General features: G+C 50.1%; 2 protein-coding genes across 4 annotated transcripts; both read right to left on the bottom strand.

The window, feature by feature from the left end:
- Positions 1-643: 643 nt before the first annotated feature.
- cnmd (chondromodulin) lies at positions 644-6184 on the bottom strand. 3 transcript variants are annotated; one of them, XM_072685306.1, is made up of 7 exons: positions 5964-6184; positions 4683-4823; positions 3019-3162; positions 2412-2525; positions 1989-2139; positions 1432-1580; positions 644-1062 (listed from the first exon to the last, which is right to left on the bottom strand). In XM_072685306.1, the coding sequence occupies exons 1-7, from the start codon at positions 6087-6089 to the stop codon at positions 838-840; spliced, it is 1050 nt and encodes a 349-aa protein (XP_072541407.1). In that variant the 5' UTR covers positions 6090-6184; the 3' UTR covers positions 644-837. The 3 variants fall into 3 exon arrangements, with proteins under 3 accessions (XP_072541407.1, XP_072541408.1, XP_072541409.1); XM_072685307.1 differs by having other exon boundaries at positions 1432-1577; XM_072685308.1 differs by having other exon boundaries at positions 3019-3159.
- Positions 6185-7026: 842 nt separating this feature from the next.
- LOC140561479 (protocadherin-8) lies at positions 7027-12748 on the bottom strand. The gene is made up of 3 exons (XM_072686721.1): positions 10067-12748; positions 9231-9426; positions 7027-7783 (listed from the first exon to the last, which is right to left on the bottom strand). Exons 1-3 carry the CDS (start codon positions 12452-12454, stop codon positions 7443-7445), a joined length of 2925 nt encoding a protein of 974 aa, XP_072542822.1. The 5' UTR covers positions 12455-12748; the 3' UTR covers positions 7027-7442.
- Between the last annotated feature and the right edge of the window lie 3612 nt (positions 12749-16360).

The following is a 16360-nucleotide window of genomic DNA, read 5'->3' as shown; positions in this document are numbered from 1 at the left end:
GAAAGCTGCTCTTTGTTTTCCTGTGTTTAGCACCGACAAAGCGGTGGAACTGTGCGTATCGTCCTTTTCCATTGTGCTGTTTACACAGCCGTCCGCGAAATGCAACCACTTACTGTATATGATAGCAGCCTGATGGAGACGGGCTCTGGTGAGGAGCTCTGTAAAAGTGAGACGCTACTTCATGCAGGCTAAAAAGCGTGCAGAAACCACTGAGGCGCTGCTCTCACCCTCTTAAACCTTTCACAGACCAAGTGTAGGAGACCCAGCCGCTCTAAATCTCATTAAAAAGCCTCCCCTAATACCTCTGCCACTTAATTCCTGGTTTAATTAGCAGCTGGCCTACAACCGATACTGGGCTAAACTGTGAGATTAGTGCCTACACCACAGAGAACTGAAAATAATCTGGTTTCGACAGACACTCATCACCCCTCAATACAGCGCGTCCATCAGGCATGCTGGTACTGCCGGCTCAGCGGTAGAACTGCAACTGAGTATAAATGCTTAACCATCCCAAAACATACTGGGTTTACAGCAAGAGCCTGTATACTGGCTGGACACTTTATTAGAGACACCTACCTTGTTCGACAGGCATGGCAGTGTGTGTTGAATGAAAGTGAACATGCACACGGTTTGGACGCTTGCATTTAATTTAAGGATGGTTCCAGAATGGACTTAGTGCCTCTCACTTGTTTTACACATGAGGTCTTGAACCCCTGTAATTACGCAGAAGGTGTGTCACATGACCTCAAAGCCAGAGAGAATCAGCAAATGCATTATTTACATTCGTAAGCAGTTTTTAGCGGTAGCAGCAGCTGCTGGTTGCTCCTGGTTGAAGCTCTAGACGAGCCCCAGCATGCGGGCGGCCCACCAGCGGCAGGGCAGTATGAGCCTACAGGCTGTGCGACAGCCGCGGTAGTTGTAGGGCCACGGCCAGTATCCCCCCAGCGGCTCACAGATCCGCTCACAGTGGGTGTGACCGCGCTGGCATTCGCTACAGCAGATCCCACGGTGGTCCAGCATGGGGTCAAACACCATGTTTCCCACCACACTGTCCTGCCTCCTCTGCAGAAGAAGAGACAAGGTGGTTGTTGGTGGTCTTAATAACAAAAACATACTGGTAACCCAGCAGGCAGATGACCAGAGTGGCTTATGTGAGTCTATGAGTTTGATAGACTAGCTGGTCCATCAGTGCAACAAACCTGAGCAAGCTGGTCGTTAAACTGGTCTGGTTCTGGTGGACCTTGTCATGCTTTAAACTACAGGTACCCAATATGTAGAGGTGGCAAATCCAGGTCCAGAAAGAACAACCCGCTCCAGGATTTCTACTTTCTGGACCTGAATTTGCCTTGCCTTGGCTGATGCACTACACTCAGGGTAAGGGGTGAGCTGTGCGCATTTGCTGAAGGTGGTGGTGGTGGTGAATGGACTCACATGGTAAGGATTGTCAGGGTTATATGCAGATCCTGCAGATCCTGCCTCCTGGTTCTCCTCCCCCAGGGCTGGGCTTGCTGTGGTGTTCTTCACGTTTCTCACTACGTCATCAAACTCTTCGACTTCGACCTGCCTTCTCCTCCGTCCTGCTTCACCAACAAACACACAGAGATACTGAAGCTAATTTTCTAATTGCTGCTATTGTTGTTATATTTTTACTCATTACTGTTACCCATCATCTCAAAGCTATGGAATCGATACACTTGAGCATAACAACGGACTGATGTGGTGTTGAGGTGACTTTACACCATTTATTAGTGACTATTTAAGTGGTTCTGAACCACTGTGTTTCCTTCTAGTTGATGTTATTGTAATCTAACAAAGCGTCACATTACAGATGGAGAACCTTCACCCCGAAACCCAGCAACTCACAGCTGAAGAAACCATGTGTCTATATTAGCTATAGTTAGCCTCATGCTAATAGATGGTGTGTAAGCCTCCATTACTTGTTACTTGTTAAAACCACAGGGTTTAACTGATGGAGGATCGGTAATTACTCTTTGGGTGAGTCGGGTGAAGCCAGTAAACTGGGAGATCTCCGCACTGGTTCAGGATCTGGAGGCTCAGAAAGTGCTTGTCTTTCACGGGTTCCTGAGATGCCACCCAGACCACAGGATCTTCATTCTGTTTCTGAGGCATCATCTCCTCCTGAAGGTAAAATGAGAGGGAAACAGCGTCTGATCTTTAGTGTTGTGGAAATGGCTGAGAAACATCTTCTGCAGAGAGATGAGTTCCACTGCCTTAATCCTAAACCCCAGACTCACTCAGACCTCTACACCTGAGCCACTGTGAATATTTACACAAAACCAACCCGTGGTCCTAAACCCCTTTAAGGGGGCGGGGTGTGCTCTGTTGCTTCTTAGATTTAAGGTCTGGGGCAGAAGTGAAGCTGTAAACTGTTCTGAAGTCTTAAAACTTACCAGCTCTAACGGTACAGAGTCCCGCTGTGGCGTCCCCAGCTCACGCAGGTTAGCTCTAGTTTGGGATCTGATGTAACACCTGTGTTCTCCTGAGAACCAGACTGCAGTGATTCCCTTCAGTAGAACAAAAAGAGAGGATAGTAGGATTTCTCCAAATAACCCAAACAGTCCCACAGTCCTACACTCCCTCCATCCTGCAGTCCTACACTCCCTCCATCCTGCAGTCCTACACTCCCTCCATCCTGCAGTCCTACACTCCCTCTGTCCCACAGTCCTACAGTCCCTCCATCCTGCAGTCCTACACTCCCTCTGTCCCACAGTCCTACAGTCCCTCAATCCTGCAGTCCTACAGTCCCTCAATCCTGCAGTCCTACAGTCCCTCTGTCCCACAGTCCTACACTCCCTCTGTCCCAAAGTCCTACACTCCCTCTGTCCCAAAGTCCTACACTCCCTCTGTCCTACAGTCCTACACTCCCTCTGTCCTACAGTCCTACACTCCCTCAATCCTGCAGTCCTACACTCCCTCTGTCCTACAGTCCTACATTCCCTCTGGTCTGCTCCCTCTACAGTCCTCTTACAGTCTACAGCCACACCTGCCTGTACTCACCGCTTCAAAATCATGAACCTCCACTGCTTCTCCGTCCTCACTGCCTGTCCGGATTCTCTCCAGGTTGTTCTCAGTGTCAATCTCCAGGGAAGCGTCTGCTGGTTTTCCGTTGATGCTCACACTGTAGTGAACACTGATCACCTGCTGATACCAGAGACACAGGACTCCAGCTCTCATCTCCAACACAACACTGTTGCTCCACCCGCACCTACAGTGTTCAATTCTGACCTCTAACTAAAGGGTTAAATCTAAAGGGTTAAAACTAAACAGAAAACTGTCCAATCAGGATTGTTCTCTCGGTCGTATCTGGGCAGATTAATCTAAGCTGAAATAAAAATGTAACTCTAGTCCCTATGAAGGTTGAAGTGTGAGTGCTAGTGTCAGCTGGTTTCAGTTGGTTGTTGGAGAACAGTGGGAGTACTAAGGAGGTTCTCTTTGGATTCATAGTTCTCCTCAGTGGTTCTTCTTCATATTTGCTCAAAAAAACTGAGCTGAACTGGATCATGAATTCAAACATTTTTCTTGAGGGAATTTCAGATCCAGCACAGAGCTGTCAGGTGGACACGCTTTCAACACCCAGACGCCACCACAAGAAGCCAAGCCACAGCGCTGCCAGAGAACTGTAAGCACAAACACAGCCCGAGTCCCAGCCCAGGATCTTACTGAGTGTTTCTCCACACCTGACCACGACTTAGTTTCAGCATTCCTTCCCCAACAGTCCGCTACTGTGCTCAGAGTGGAGCCCAATCAATCCCCCGGAATCACTCTGATTGGACGTACGGCCTCCAGGTGGCTGAATTTCCTCATAGGATTGAATGGCAGAATTCTGTGGGCAGATGTTTGTGAACCCCTCTGCTGCTTTTCTTGGTTTAGCACCATTGTTTTTAAAAGCGTATGACTTTTAGAGAGATCTATAACAGCAGCCGGGCGTGAGGAACCGTAACCTTTTTCAACGCCCCAGTTACATTAGCTATTGGCTAGAATCAACCCCTGACCTTTAGAAGGTTGGTGGCTGCTAAGCTTCTGCTGCTCAATGGTAGACGTTCATTTGACTCCATCACTGGAAGAAATTCATAAACCTTTTGCTGGTCTAACAGAACTGAGCTGCCTGAGACTCCAGCTCCATGGATCACATCAATGAGGCTTTAGCACCCATGTCACCATTTCACCGGTTGAACTTCCTTGGAGCACTTCTGGTAGGTACTGACCACTGAGACCTGCCCCACAAGACCTGCATGATGTTCTGGAGATGTTCTGTCCCAGTCATCTAGAACATCACAGCTTGGTTCTTGTCAAAGGGTGGAAGACTGGGAACACTGGAACACTAAAATTGGCCCTCCTCGGTAACCCGAGTAAAGTCCCTCTGGATTAGAGCGCCGGCTAAACGCACGTCTCGGCTGACTGACTACACTGGAGGGAACTTTCGCTTTAATCAGCCTGCTAATGCTATCTGCCCTCGCTACACCCCAAACCCCACAGAACGTCTTCCCCAAACACAGCAGTGTGGTTAATAATGGAGATTGGGTTCAGATCAAACAGCCACCCCGGTTCCGACACTCTGCCGCAGGAGTGTTGTTCTCCTCACCCGGCGCTGCTTACTGAACCTGCATCATACTGCTGAATGGGCGCCTTCATTCTGGGCCAGGAGTAGAAGCAGCACCTACTTGTTTCCCGTCATCCTTCCAGAGGCAGAAAGCTCCAACGGCTCCAAGCAGGATGAGTCCAGCTCCGATGATGAGCACCGCCACTCCGGTTCTCCGGAGACAGCCGTTCCCAAGCGGCTTCAAACCTGCACCACTGCAAGCCTTATTGACACACAGTGTGGAAGAGAGTCTACAGACACAGCTGGATAAACCTAGTTGGAGACTTGAGCCTCTACTCTACAGAACAGTCAAAGGTTTGGACACCCCTACTTACAGAACGCTTCCCTCTTCTGTTTCACACATTAAAATCACAGTGACGGCATCGAAACTGGCACCAGATCCACAGAGTACACCACCCTCATGACTGATCTCTGATCCCAGATTCAGTCGATCAGCCAAGACATGTTCGGTATCTGACATGAGCTGCTTTAGTTTACTACAGGAGATGCTAGCTAGGCTAACAAACACTGTATTTAGACTGTCACCAATCTCATCTCTGTAACTACGCCTGAATCTGGGCTCAGTGATCAGCAGCGATACTCTTACTGAACTTCTCCTTTAAGGTCCAGTACTGTCTCATTCAGTTCCACTAAGCTCACTCTTGCAGGAGAACCAGATCAGTACCAGATCTTTTTATTACAGTGGTGGCAAATCCAGGCCTGGAAAGCAAGAATCCTGGAGCAGTTGGAACAAGATCCTGAGGCGGATTTTTACTTTCTGGACTTTTGTCATCTTTGGTTTTTAAAGAGGAAGCTAAAAGTCTGGAGTCAGACCAAGTGAATGGAGAAGACTGCAGTGGAGTCTTGTTCAGTTCGGGTCCAGAAATAAAGGTACCGCTACTCCAGATACAGTCTGGTACCAGTTTTCCTGAGAGTAGGATCAAATGTATTCAAGATTACAGAAATCACACTTTGAATCTGGCAGGTCCAAACCTTTGAGCACTACCATATACACGTATCAGCCACAACATTAGTACCACTGCCAGCTGAAGTGAAGAACACTGATGATCTGGGTCCAGTGTCTCCTGTCTGTCGAGGGGTGAATCTACATATCAGTCAGTGAGTGAACAGTCAGGTTTCGAAGGTGATGAAGCAGGAAAAATGGACAAGCGTAAGAATCTGAGACCAAATCGTGATGTTCTAGATGTCCAGATCAGATCTGTTTTGGCAGCACAAGAGGAACCTACTTAATATTGTCCTAATGTTATGGCTAATGAGTGTATGTGACCAAAAGCTGTAGTTCAGGACTTAAAAAAAATAAATTCCTAATTGCAAACGAAAAAGGTTCAAAAAGGCAACCTACCGGTGATACAGCTCCTTCAACATCTTCCAGACCTCCAGAAGGTGATGGGTTTTTCTCCGAGCAGTCCTCCATCGCAGAGCTCACCCACTTCTCAGAACACATCGGACTGAAACTCACCAGCAGCATCTCAGTAGCACTGTCTGTCCTGCTAGCATACAGGTGACAGAGGACACACCGCCACTTCCCCACAGAGGTCCACTGAGTCCTCTCAGACGCCGCAGTCTCACACTTCCTCGCAAGGCGTTGAGCATGCCAGCAGGTTTTTTTCCCACAGAAACTGCCTCTCTCGCCCAGAGAGAGAGAAAGAGAGCTCTGCTGACTGAGTACTGGAACTGAGTTCTGGACTTCAGTGAATGAAGCACTGAGCGCAGGTTCTGATTGTTGCATCTCAAGAGCACATATTTCTACTTCTGTTTTTTGTTTGCGTCATGTACACTCCACAGGTGCAGGGGGCACTATGGCGCTTTATGATTCATGACTACTGCAAAACACAGACTACATTACCACAGTTCTAGACACGTAATGTGTGAGTAATTGGAAACATATTAACGATGGCGTCTCCACTCCGAGCCTTCATGTGTCACGTGTCTGAGGAGGCAGGTGTCAGGGGCATCACATGTAATGGGGGAGAGTGCTAACGAGCGGGAGGGGTAACTGGCTATGTTTGAGTTTCTATTGGAGTTTCTCAGAGGAGGGTCTCAGCAACGACTCTTACGGGCCAGCATACCTCCGTACCCGCTCCGAGAGCCACTCGTCAAAATCGCCCGTGTTTGTTTCAAGACACGCCTCTTTTTTACCTTCTCGTCCAATCACAGGTTTTGTCATGTAGTGTCTTCCTACGTGTAGCTTGCCCAGCTGCCATATGTGCATCACGGCTGAGCGCCGCAACTACGTCACAACGTTCCACAACAAACATCTCAGCATGAAGTATGCAGAGGTCTTAACTTAACTGAGGCTCCTACAGAAGAGTGCGTATATACCCCGTGTGGCCACTCGCGATGACTGGATCTCACTGAGCTACAGGCCTTCAAGACAGTTCAGTACTCAGACTCCTTTCTCCAAAATGTTTATTTCAGAAACACAGTGACCAAATGTACTACAAACACACTCACATTTATTAACACGCCGTCGCCCACGTGGCGTTCTCAAGACCAGCTGGAAACGGGGTGGTGTTTTGGAAACATGCCATGAAAAATAGGAAAACATGAAAAGTTGATAGACTTTCAGTAAAAAATATACTCTCTATGTACAAAATGCTGTGCGTACAGTCAAAGGTAGAAACACTGACCACAGATCACAACCTATGCTGAAATTCCAGGTCCAGAAAGTAGAAGTCTGGGGCAGGCTTTTACTCCGGCTCTGGAAGGCTCTGCTGCAGCTTAGATTAGCTGTCTTTCAGGCAGTCGGAACAGAATCCTGCCACAGGTTTTTACTTTCTGGACCTGGATTTGCCACCTCTAACCACAACACACTACACAGTCATGCATCCGTGAACCTCCCGGGACTGCTGGCTGGGATAGGTTTTGTTGAATGTGTGAAGGTCTCCATCTCCTCACTGTCCTTTCTCCTCTGTGGCTGCGGAGAACAAACGTGGATGTAATCGCATTGGCTTTGCTGGCTCTCCGCGACGCTCTGCAGGACCGCCATCCTCGACGCTTGGCTCTCATAATAGACGGTTCCTCGCCGGCCGTTGAGTGGGGACGGAGCGGTCCTGGAGAACGTGGACAGGTGCCGTGCACCGTTGTGCCGAGTAGCTGATGGACTCCAGCATCTGTCCGAGTGACCCAGGATTCTGCACTCGCTGGTACAGGCCCAAAGCCCTGGGGAAGACAGAACAACACCTCAGCCTTTTGACCGGCCTTAAAAACAAACGGCAGTTCTCTGAAATTCCAAATGCAGAGAGAGAACTTCTCCAAGAGCATGAGGAGGAGAACCACTAAAGAACCAAGACTCCAAAGGAGAGCCTCGTTGAGAGCATGAAGAAGAACCACTGAGAGGAACCCATCCTCTTTTGGACCGCGCTGGATAGCAAGTATGTGAAAGCAGGGTGAGCCTAAGAGCCAGAATACAGACCTCACCAGAACACAGTGCACACAACCGCAGCAGCTTCACTGTGACTCTCTCTCTCTCTCTCTCTCACTCACTCCCTCTCTCTCTCTCTCTCTCTCTGTCTCTCACTCTTTCTCTCTCTCTCTCTCTCACTCACTCCCTCTCTCTCACTCTCTTTCTCTCTCTCTCTCTGTCTCTCTCTCTCTCTCTCACTCACTCTCTCTCTCTCTCTCTCTGTCTCTCACTCTTTCTCTCTCACTGTCTCTCACTCTCTCTCTCTCACTCTCTCTCTCTCTCTCTCTCTCTCTCTCTCTTTCATTTTAAAGGCTCTCTGTTCGTCCCTTTGTGGCTCCGTTTCATTTGCACACAAGCGCCAAGCAGCTTTAGCATATTGGGCTAACGATGACTCACCGCTGCCCCACTGACCCTTCCGTTAACAGATTGTCTGCAGACACACAATGGGCCAAAAGCTCACAGTGGCGACAGACGAAGCCTTCAGCAGCCTCCGTCCCCAGCTTTACAGGAGCAGTCCTGCGTTTGCTGTAACGGGTCTTCTATTATTATGACTATGATTATTAGAACACCACCCTCTGTGTGCAGTTTAGCAGCTCATTTAAACCCTTACACCGGGTATATGTTGCGGCCAGCTGGCAGACTGATCATTATCTATGTGCCCTGTCTGCTCCTCCACTGCTCTCTTTTGGGAATCAGACAGTGTTTAGGTAGATCCAGTCTGAGTGAAAGCATCTCCTGTATGCAGCGCTGTGGATGAAGCCACAACAGGTCAAAGATATCAAGCGTGAATGAAACGTTAATCCTAAATCCTTGCGGCAGGGATTAGGGGTAAGGGATTTGGAGGTACTGGAGTTCTGAGACATGTTATCGATCCCAGGCAGATTTTTGCTCACACTGCTTTAGGAAAAAACACAGCGCATCCAACAAGAACCAACACCTCGTCCATCCTGTACACAGCTGTGAAACATGGGAGCTCACAGAAAGCCCTGATTCTACACACTCACCCTATAGTTTCACTCTCACCCCTGAGAAAGTGCAACTAGTCATTGTCCACTAGCTGACCGTGCGGACACTAGGGGGCTTCAATGAGATATTCCATAATCGCTGACCACATCAGGACGGTCAATCGGGTTTTCATCTGTCGCTCATTTGAAGACGTTAGTGTGAGTACAGGTCTGGACCTGGCTAGCTTGACCAACTGACCTTTGTAGGAAGAGTCTTTTTTGGCTCCCTCTCCGCTTATGTCCGAATCGCTGTCGTTGACGTCGCTGTCACCTTTCCCGCTGTCCTTGCCGCTGATGTGCGGGTCACGGGCTGCAACGGTCACCATGGAGTTCCCCTTCCACACGGTTACGGGACGCGTGCTGTCTTTGCCATAGCCAGGCAGCGTGGAGTAGCCCTGCGAATGGACCGGCAGGGAGTGGTCACTCTGTGGTATTTACACTCGTTCAATAGAACTATTAACGGTTTACTAGGTGCTTCATCACTGTCCAGCATAACTGCTTACTGCTTCACCGTCCTCACTCCCTGTGTGCAGCGTAGTCTTTACTCTCACTGCGTGCAAAAACCTGGTATGTAGCTGTCCTACAACCCAAAGGCAAGCAATAGCTAGTATAAGTAAGATGAAAAAAAGAGTTGTTCACTGATCGATTTTAAAAATGTCATATTAACATATTAGATTATTAATGTTCTGTGATTTTATGGTATACAGTCTCTCCGCCCTCCCTGTGCTGTCCTCACAGTCTCTATGCTGTAGTGAGTGAATGGCTAGACTACTTCTCCATGCACTGAAAGTACAGGACACACTGCCATCTAGAGCACCTGTGAGACTCTACAGTGGGAGAATCAGCATGACTCTCATCACAAACGATCATCAATAGTTCTGATTAATATTCTGAATTATTAATTAACAAAAGCCTGTAGATCACGTGTGCATCTCAACACCCAACAATCTGCGAAGAAGTTCAGAAACACACACCTACATAAACACCTGCACGAACACACACACACACAAACACACACAGGTGAACACTTTTTACCTCCATCTGACCGACACCTGCCCTGTACTTGGATTTGTAGAGAAGGGTGGCCTCCACGCTGTCCGAGCTGGCCTCCACGCTGTTGTGTATGATTTCTGACGATCCTGTGTCGACCCTGCCGGTCAGGGCGTGAGTGTCAAACACGTTGGCTGTCTGGCTGGAGATCAGCGAGACAACGTTATTCTCCTTCTCAGCGTAGGGCCGATCCGCCGGGTCCTGAGCCTCCGTCGCCGCTCTCGTCCGGCTCTTTTTCCGGCCACAGAGGAAATACACAGAAACGCCGGCCAGCAGCAGCAGGACAGATGAGCTGGTCAGGGTGATGATGAGGACGAGAGCAGCAGATGCCCAGTCCCCAGGCTCCTCCCTCCCCCCCTCGCTGTAGTAGTTGTCGTTGGACGGGGCACTCTCTGTGAGAGCGAAGCGGATGGTTGCTGTTGAAGTGAGGGAAGGGGTCCCGTTGTCGTTGATGGTGACGGTCACTCTCGGCTCCTCGTCTGTGTCGTAGCTGACCCTCCGGCTCATGTAGATCTCCCCCGTGTCCTGGTCAATAGAAAACCCGGAATCTGTGCCTTCAGCCAGCCTGTAGGTCAGCTGTGCGTTGGATCCTGAGTCAGCATCCTTTGCCTTGATGCGAGTGACCACGTACCCTGGCCCGGCATCTCTGGGCAGCAGAACCTCAGCTGATCCGTTCTGCAGTACCGGCTGCGTCACAGCCGGTGCATTGTCGTTCTGGTCCACCACGCTGATCACCAGCACGGCGCTGCTCTTGAGCTGTGGCCAGCCACGGTCGCTCGCCTGGACACGCAGCTCCAGCCTGGGCGTGACCTCGTGGTTGAAGCTCTGCAGGGCGTACACGTGTCCAGCCTGGTTCATGATGGCAAAGCGGGACGGTGCGTTGGTGTCGCTGTCCAGGAGGTCATAGGTAACTTCCCCGTTGAGGCCTATGTCTGGGTCACTGGCCACCACCGTGGTGATGTACGTGCCAGGCAGCTGGTTCTCCTCTATGAATCCCTCGTACGCTTTAGCGCTGAAAATGGGAGCATTGTCATTGACGTCCGTTACCACGACCAAGTACTGGACCACTGTGCGCAGGGGTGGCATGCCGAAGTCCTCGGCCACCACGCTGAGGTTGTACTGGGTGATCTTTTCCCTGTCCAGCCCACCTGCGGTGACTATGGCGTAACTTCCCTCGTAGGCGCGGCGCAACCGGAAGTGTCCGTGCGCCCCCTGCAGGTTACAGGCCACACGCCCGTTATCGCCGCTGTCACGGTCCGAGATGGTCACCACGGCGACCAGCGCATCAGTTCCTGTGCCCTCACTGACCCGTGCTGCACCATCCGGTGCCGGGGCCACTGGAGCCACGCTAACCTCAGGCTGGTTGTCGTTCACGTCCCGCAGGCGGACGATGACCTTGCAGATGGTGGGCGGTGCTGGAATGGCACCCAAATCGGCCGCCTGGACGTCGACCTCGTACGCCACCTGCTCCTCAAAGTCCACAGAGCTGCCCAGTGTCATGCGGCCCGAGCGCCGGTCCAGCCGGAAGAGCCGCCGGACCTCAGCGCCCGCCTGCTTGCCGAAGTCGAAAACGACCTGCCCGTTCGGACCCTGGTCCGGGTCAGTAGCACGCAGCTGCAGCAGCAGGTGGCCGGGTGGCGCATCTTCGGGCAGCTCCACCGTGTACTGCGGGCGCTCGAAGGCCGGGCTGTTGTCGTTGGAGTCCAGGACTCGCACCGTGAGATTGGCGGAACCGGTGCAGGGTGGCTGACCACCGTCCGTCGCCTCCAGTTGCAGCAAGTGCGTGTCCTGTGCCTCGCGGTCCAGCGGCCTGACCAGCACCAGCTCCGCGTACTGGACCCCATCCACCCGGGTCACCGTCTCCACGGCGAAGTGCCCGCTGCCGGACAGGCGGTAGCTCTGGACCGAGTTGGTGCCCGAGTCCGGGTCGTGGGCGGGGTCCACAGGCAGCCGCGTGCCCAGAGGGGCGGCCTCCGAAACTTCAAGCGCGAGCTCCGCGCTCGGGAACGCTGGAGCGTGATCGTTGACGTCCAGCACCTCCACCTCCACGCGCAACAGCTCGAAACGCTCGCCCGCGACAAGCGCCACGTCCAGCGCGAGCACGCAGCGCACGCTCCTCTTGCACAGCGCCTCGCGGTCCACGCGCTCCGTCAGCATCAGCGCGCCGTCGCTCTCGGACACGCGCAGGAACGGCGTCGCTGCGCTAACCAGTCTGAAGGAGGTGCGCGCGCCGGCCGTGGTGTTGGAGAGCGAGCCGATGCGCGCGGGCGGACGCAGCTCCTCGCGCATCTCGAACCGGACCGCACGCTGCTCCGAGATCGCGCGCCGCGTGCACAGCAGCAGCAGCAGCACCGCGAGGAGCGGAAACTCCATCCGAACCGCGAGAGACCAAACCGAGCGCGAGAGAGGAGAGGAGTACAGGCTGTCCGCGCGCAGCCAGGAGACTGACACACACACACACACACACACACACACACACAGAGTGATGCGCTCTCTCTCTCTCTCTCTCCCTCAATGACTCTCTCTCTCTCTCTCTCTCTCCCTCAATGACTCTCTCTCTCTCTCTCTCTCTGCTGTTTCTCTCTCTCTCTCTCCCTCAATGACTCTCTCTCTCTCTCTCTCTCTCTGCTGTTTCTCTCTCTCTCTCTCTGCTGTTTCTCTCTCTCTCTCTCCCTCAATGACTCTCTCTCTCCCTCTCTCTCTCTCTGTCTCTCTCTCTCTCTGTCTCTCTCTGTCTCTCTCTGTCTCTCTCTCTCTGTCTCTCTCTCTCTCTCTCTCTGTCTCTCTCTCTCTCCCTCAATGACTCTCTCTCTCTCTCTCTCTCTCTCTCTCTCCCTCAATGACTCTCTCTCTCTCTTTCTTTCTCTCTCTCTCTCTCTGCTGTTTCTCTCTCTCTTCGCTTTTCCCTGGCCCCGCCCCTCCCTCCCTCAGAAGGGAATTATGCTAATACGCATTCAAATAAAGGGGCGTGTAGAACCCCCCCCCCCCCCCCCACACACACACACACCTCCGCTTCACAACTGAGGAGGGAGGTGCGCAGTGACCACTCTGATACATGCCACCATCATTCCAGACACACACACACACTGAACAGAGAAAGAGTCTGTGAGAGAGAGAGAGAGTGTGTGTGTGTGTGTGTGTGTGTGTGTGTGTGTGTGTGTGTGTCTGGAATGATGGAGCTCCATTCAGTACGTTTAGGGTGATCATCCAACCTCTCATCCCTGACCCCACTGATGACCTCACTCAATCAAATCCTCCTCACAGCAAACTTCAGGCATCTAGTGTAAAGGCTTCCCAGAAGAGTAGAAGCTGTTACTGCAGGGGTTTAGGGCGAGGTGTCCGGATACTTTTGGCCAGTGTTTGCTCAGTCTCTGAGTAGAATGGAGGGTTCTGACTGCTCTTCCAGAACATACTGCGTTCTACAGGAGAGAACCTTTAGAACCTGCAGCTCCTGATGACTCAACAGCAGCTCATCTCCCGACAACCTGACAACAGTCACCGGCCACTACACACCACCTCCAACCTCCCAGCATCAGACGGGTGATCAGATATATGTGATGTACTGGTCAGACGGGTGATCAGATATATGTGATGTACTGGTCAGATGGGTGATCAGATATATGTGATGTACTGGTCAGACGGGTGATCAGATATATGTGATGTACTGGTCAGATGGGTGATCAGATATATGTGATGTACTGGTCAGATGGGTGATCAGATATATGTGATGTACTGGTCAGACGGGTGATCAGATATATGTGATGTACTGGTCAGACGGGTGATCAGATATATGTGATGTACTGGTCAGACGGGTGATCAGATATATGTGATGTACTGGTCAGACGGGTGATCAGATATATGTGATGTACTGGTCAGATGGGTGATCAGATATATGTGATGTACTGGTCAGACGGGTGATTAGACGGGTGATCAGACTTCTGACATCTGGATCAGATATGTGATGGGAAGTATTACTATACCACATTACTGAAAGTGATGTCACTAGTGTGTGTATGTTGTGTGCAGAAGGTGTTTGGGCGTATTCAGATCTGCACATTATCGATATGGGATGGATTCCTGTATCAGTGGATCCCCAATCACAGACACATCCATCACAACCATCCCGGAGCCGCTACTTCGTCCTCCGCTCTAACAGCTACACCTGCTCACCTCTGAGACGCCTCGGCCTTCCTCGCACTGCCAATTACCTTCTGCCTCTCTGAACGGTTCCAGCAAGTCTTTGTTCGCCTCAAATGAATGAGTCACAGAGAAAGAGGCTTCAGAGGGGAAAGTGGAGCGTTTGAGGGAAGTGAGGGGTTTGAAATTTACAGTTAGCTCACAGACATCATTCCATTTTTAATGGGTTTCTAAATGCATTCAGTTTCAGGGGATAACTCTGCATTTTCAAGTTGTGCTAATCACTTCAGTCCATAAAGTGCCTCAAGAAACACCACGGTAATCTAAACACACACACACACACACACACTGTGCCGGCAGTGGCCCCGGAAAAGATTAGAAATCAGAAGTGAATTATACAGTAGCGCTGCCCCGGTTGGCTGATTAGCGCTCTCGTGGGAGATGCCTTTAAGATTCTTTGTGAGTTGGCGGACGCCTCGCTCCCACAGAGTCACCTTTTGTGAGTCGCATTAAAATTCGGCACGTTCAGGCGAGATCCTGGATGAATGGCAGCGATCTCGGGAGCCCACGCTCACAATTAGACAGAGAGAAGCGTCTTATCCTCTATCACTCTCTATACCCCGCTAACATCAGACCAGCTAACATCAGACCATCTAACATCAGACCAGCTAACATCAGACCAGCTAATATCAGACCAGCTAATATCAGACCATCTAACATCAGACCATCTAATATCAGACCAGCTAACATCAGACCAGCTAACATCAGACCATCTAATATCAGACCAGCTAACATCAGATCATCTAACATCAGACCATCTAACATCAGACCAGCTAACATCAGACCAGCTAATATCAGACCAGCTAACATCAGACCATCTAATATCAGACCAGCTAACATCAGACCATCTAACATCAGACCATCTAACATCAGACCAGCTAATATCAGATCATCTAATATCAGACCAGCTAATATCAGACCAGCTAACATCAGACCAGCTAATATCAGACCAGCTAACATCAGACCATCTAATATCAGACCAGCTAATATCAGACCAGCTAACATCAGACCAGCTAACATCAGACCATCTAATATCAGACCAGCTAATATCAGACCAGCTAACATCAGACCAGCTAATATCAGACCATCTAACATCAGACCATCTAACATCAGATCATCTAACATCAGACCATCTAACATCAAACCATCTAATATCAGACCAGCTAATATCAGATCATCTAACATCAGACCAGCTAACATCAGACCAGCTAATATCAGACCAGCTAACATCAGACCAGCTAATATCAGACCAGCTAATATCAGACCATCTAACATCAGACCAGCTAACATCAGACCATCTAATATCAGACCATCTAACATCAGACCAGCTAACATCAGACCAGCTAATATCAGACCATCTAATATCAGACCATCTAACATCAGACCATCTAACATCAGACCAGCTAATATCAGACCAGCTAACATCAGACCATCTAATATCAGACCATCTAACATCAGACCAGCTAACATCAGACCATCTAATATCAGACCATCTAACATCAGACCAGCTAACATCAGACCATCTAACATCAGACCATCTAATATCAGACCAGCTAATATCAGACCAGCTAACATCAGACCATCTAATATCAGACCATCTAACATCAGACCATCTAACATCAGACCAGCTAACATCAGACCAGCTAACATCAGACCAGCTAATATCAGACCATCTAATATCAGACCATCTAATATCAGACCAACTAACATCAGATCATCTAACATCAGACCATCTAACATCAGACCATCTAACATCAGATCATCTAACATCAGACCAGCTAATATCAGATCATCTAATATCAGACCAGCTAACATCAGACCAGCTAACATCAGACCAGCTAATATCAGACCAGCTAACATCAGACCAGCTAACATCAGACCAGCTAATATCAGATCATCTAATATCAGACCAGCTAATATCAGATCATCTAATATCAGATCATCTAATATCAGACCAGCTAACATCAGACCAGCTAATATCAGACCAGCTAACATCAGACCAGCTAATATCAGACCAGCTTACATCAGACCAGCTAACATCAGACCAGCTAATATCAGATCATCTAATATCAGACCAGCTAA

Source organism: Salminus brasiliensis, chromosome 8 (genome assembly GCF_030463535.1).
Source record: "Salminus brasiliensis chromosome 8, fSalBra1.hap2, whole genome shotgun sequence".
Taxonomy (NCBI): Eukaryota; Metazoa; Chordata; class Actinopteri; order Characiformes; family Bryconidae; genus Salminus; species Salminus brasiliensis.
Note: the sequence above shows the minus strand (reverse complement) of the source record. Positions and strands in the feature narration are given on the sequence as shown.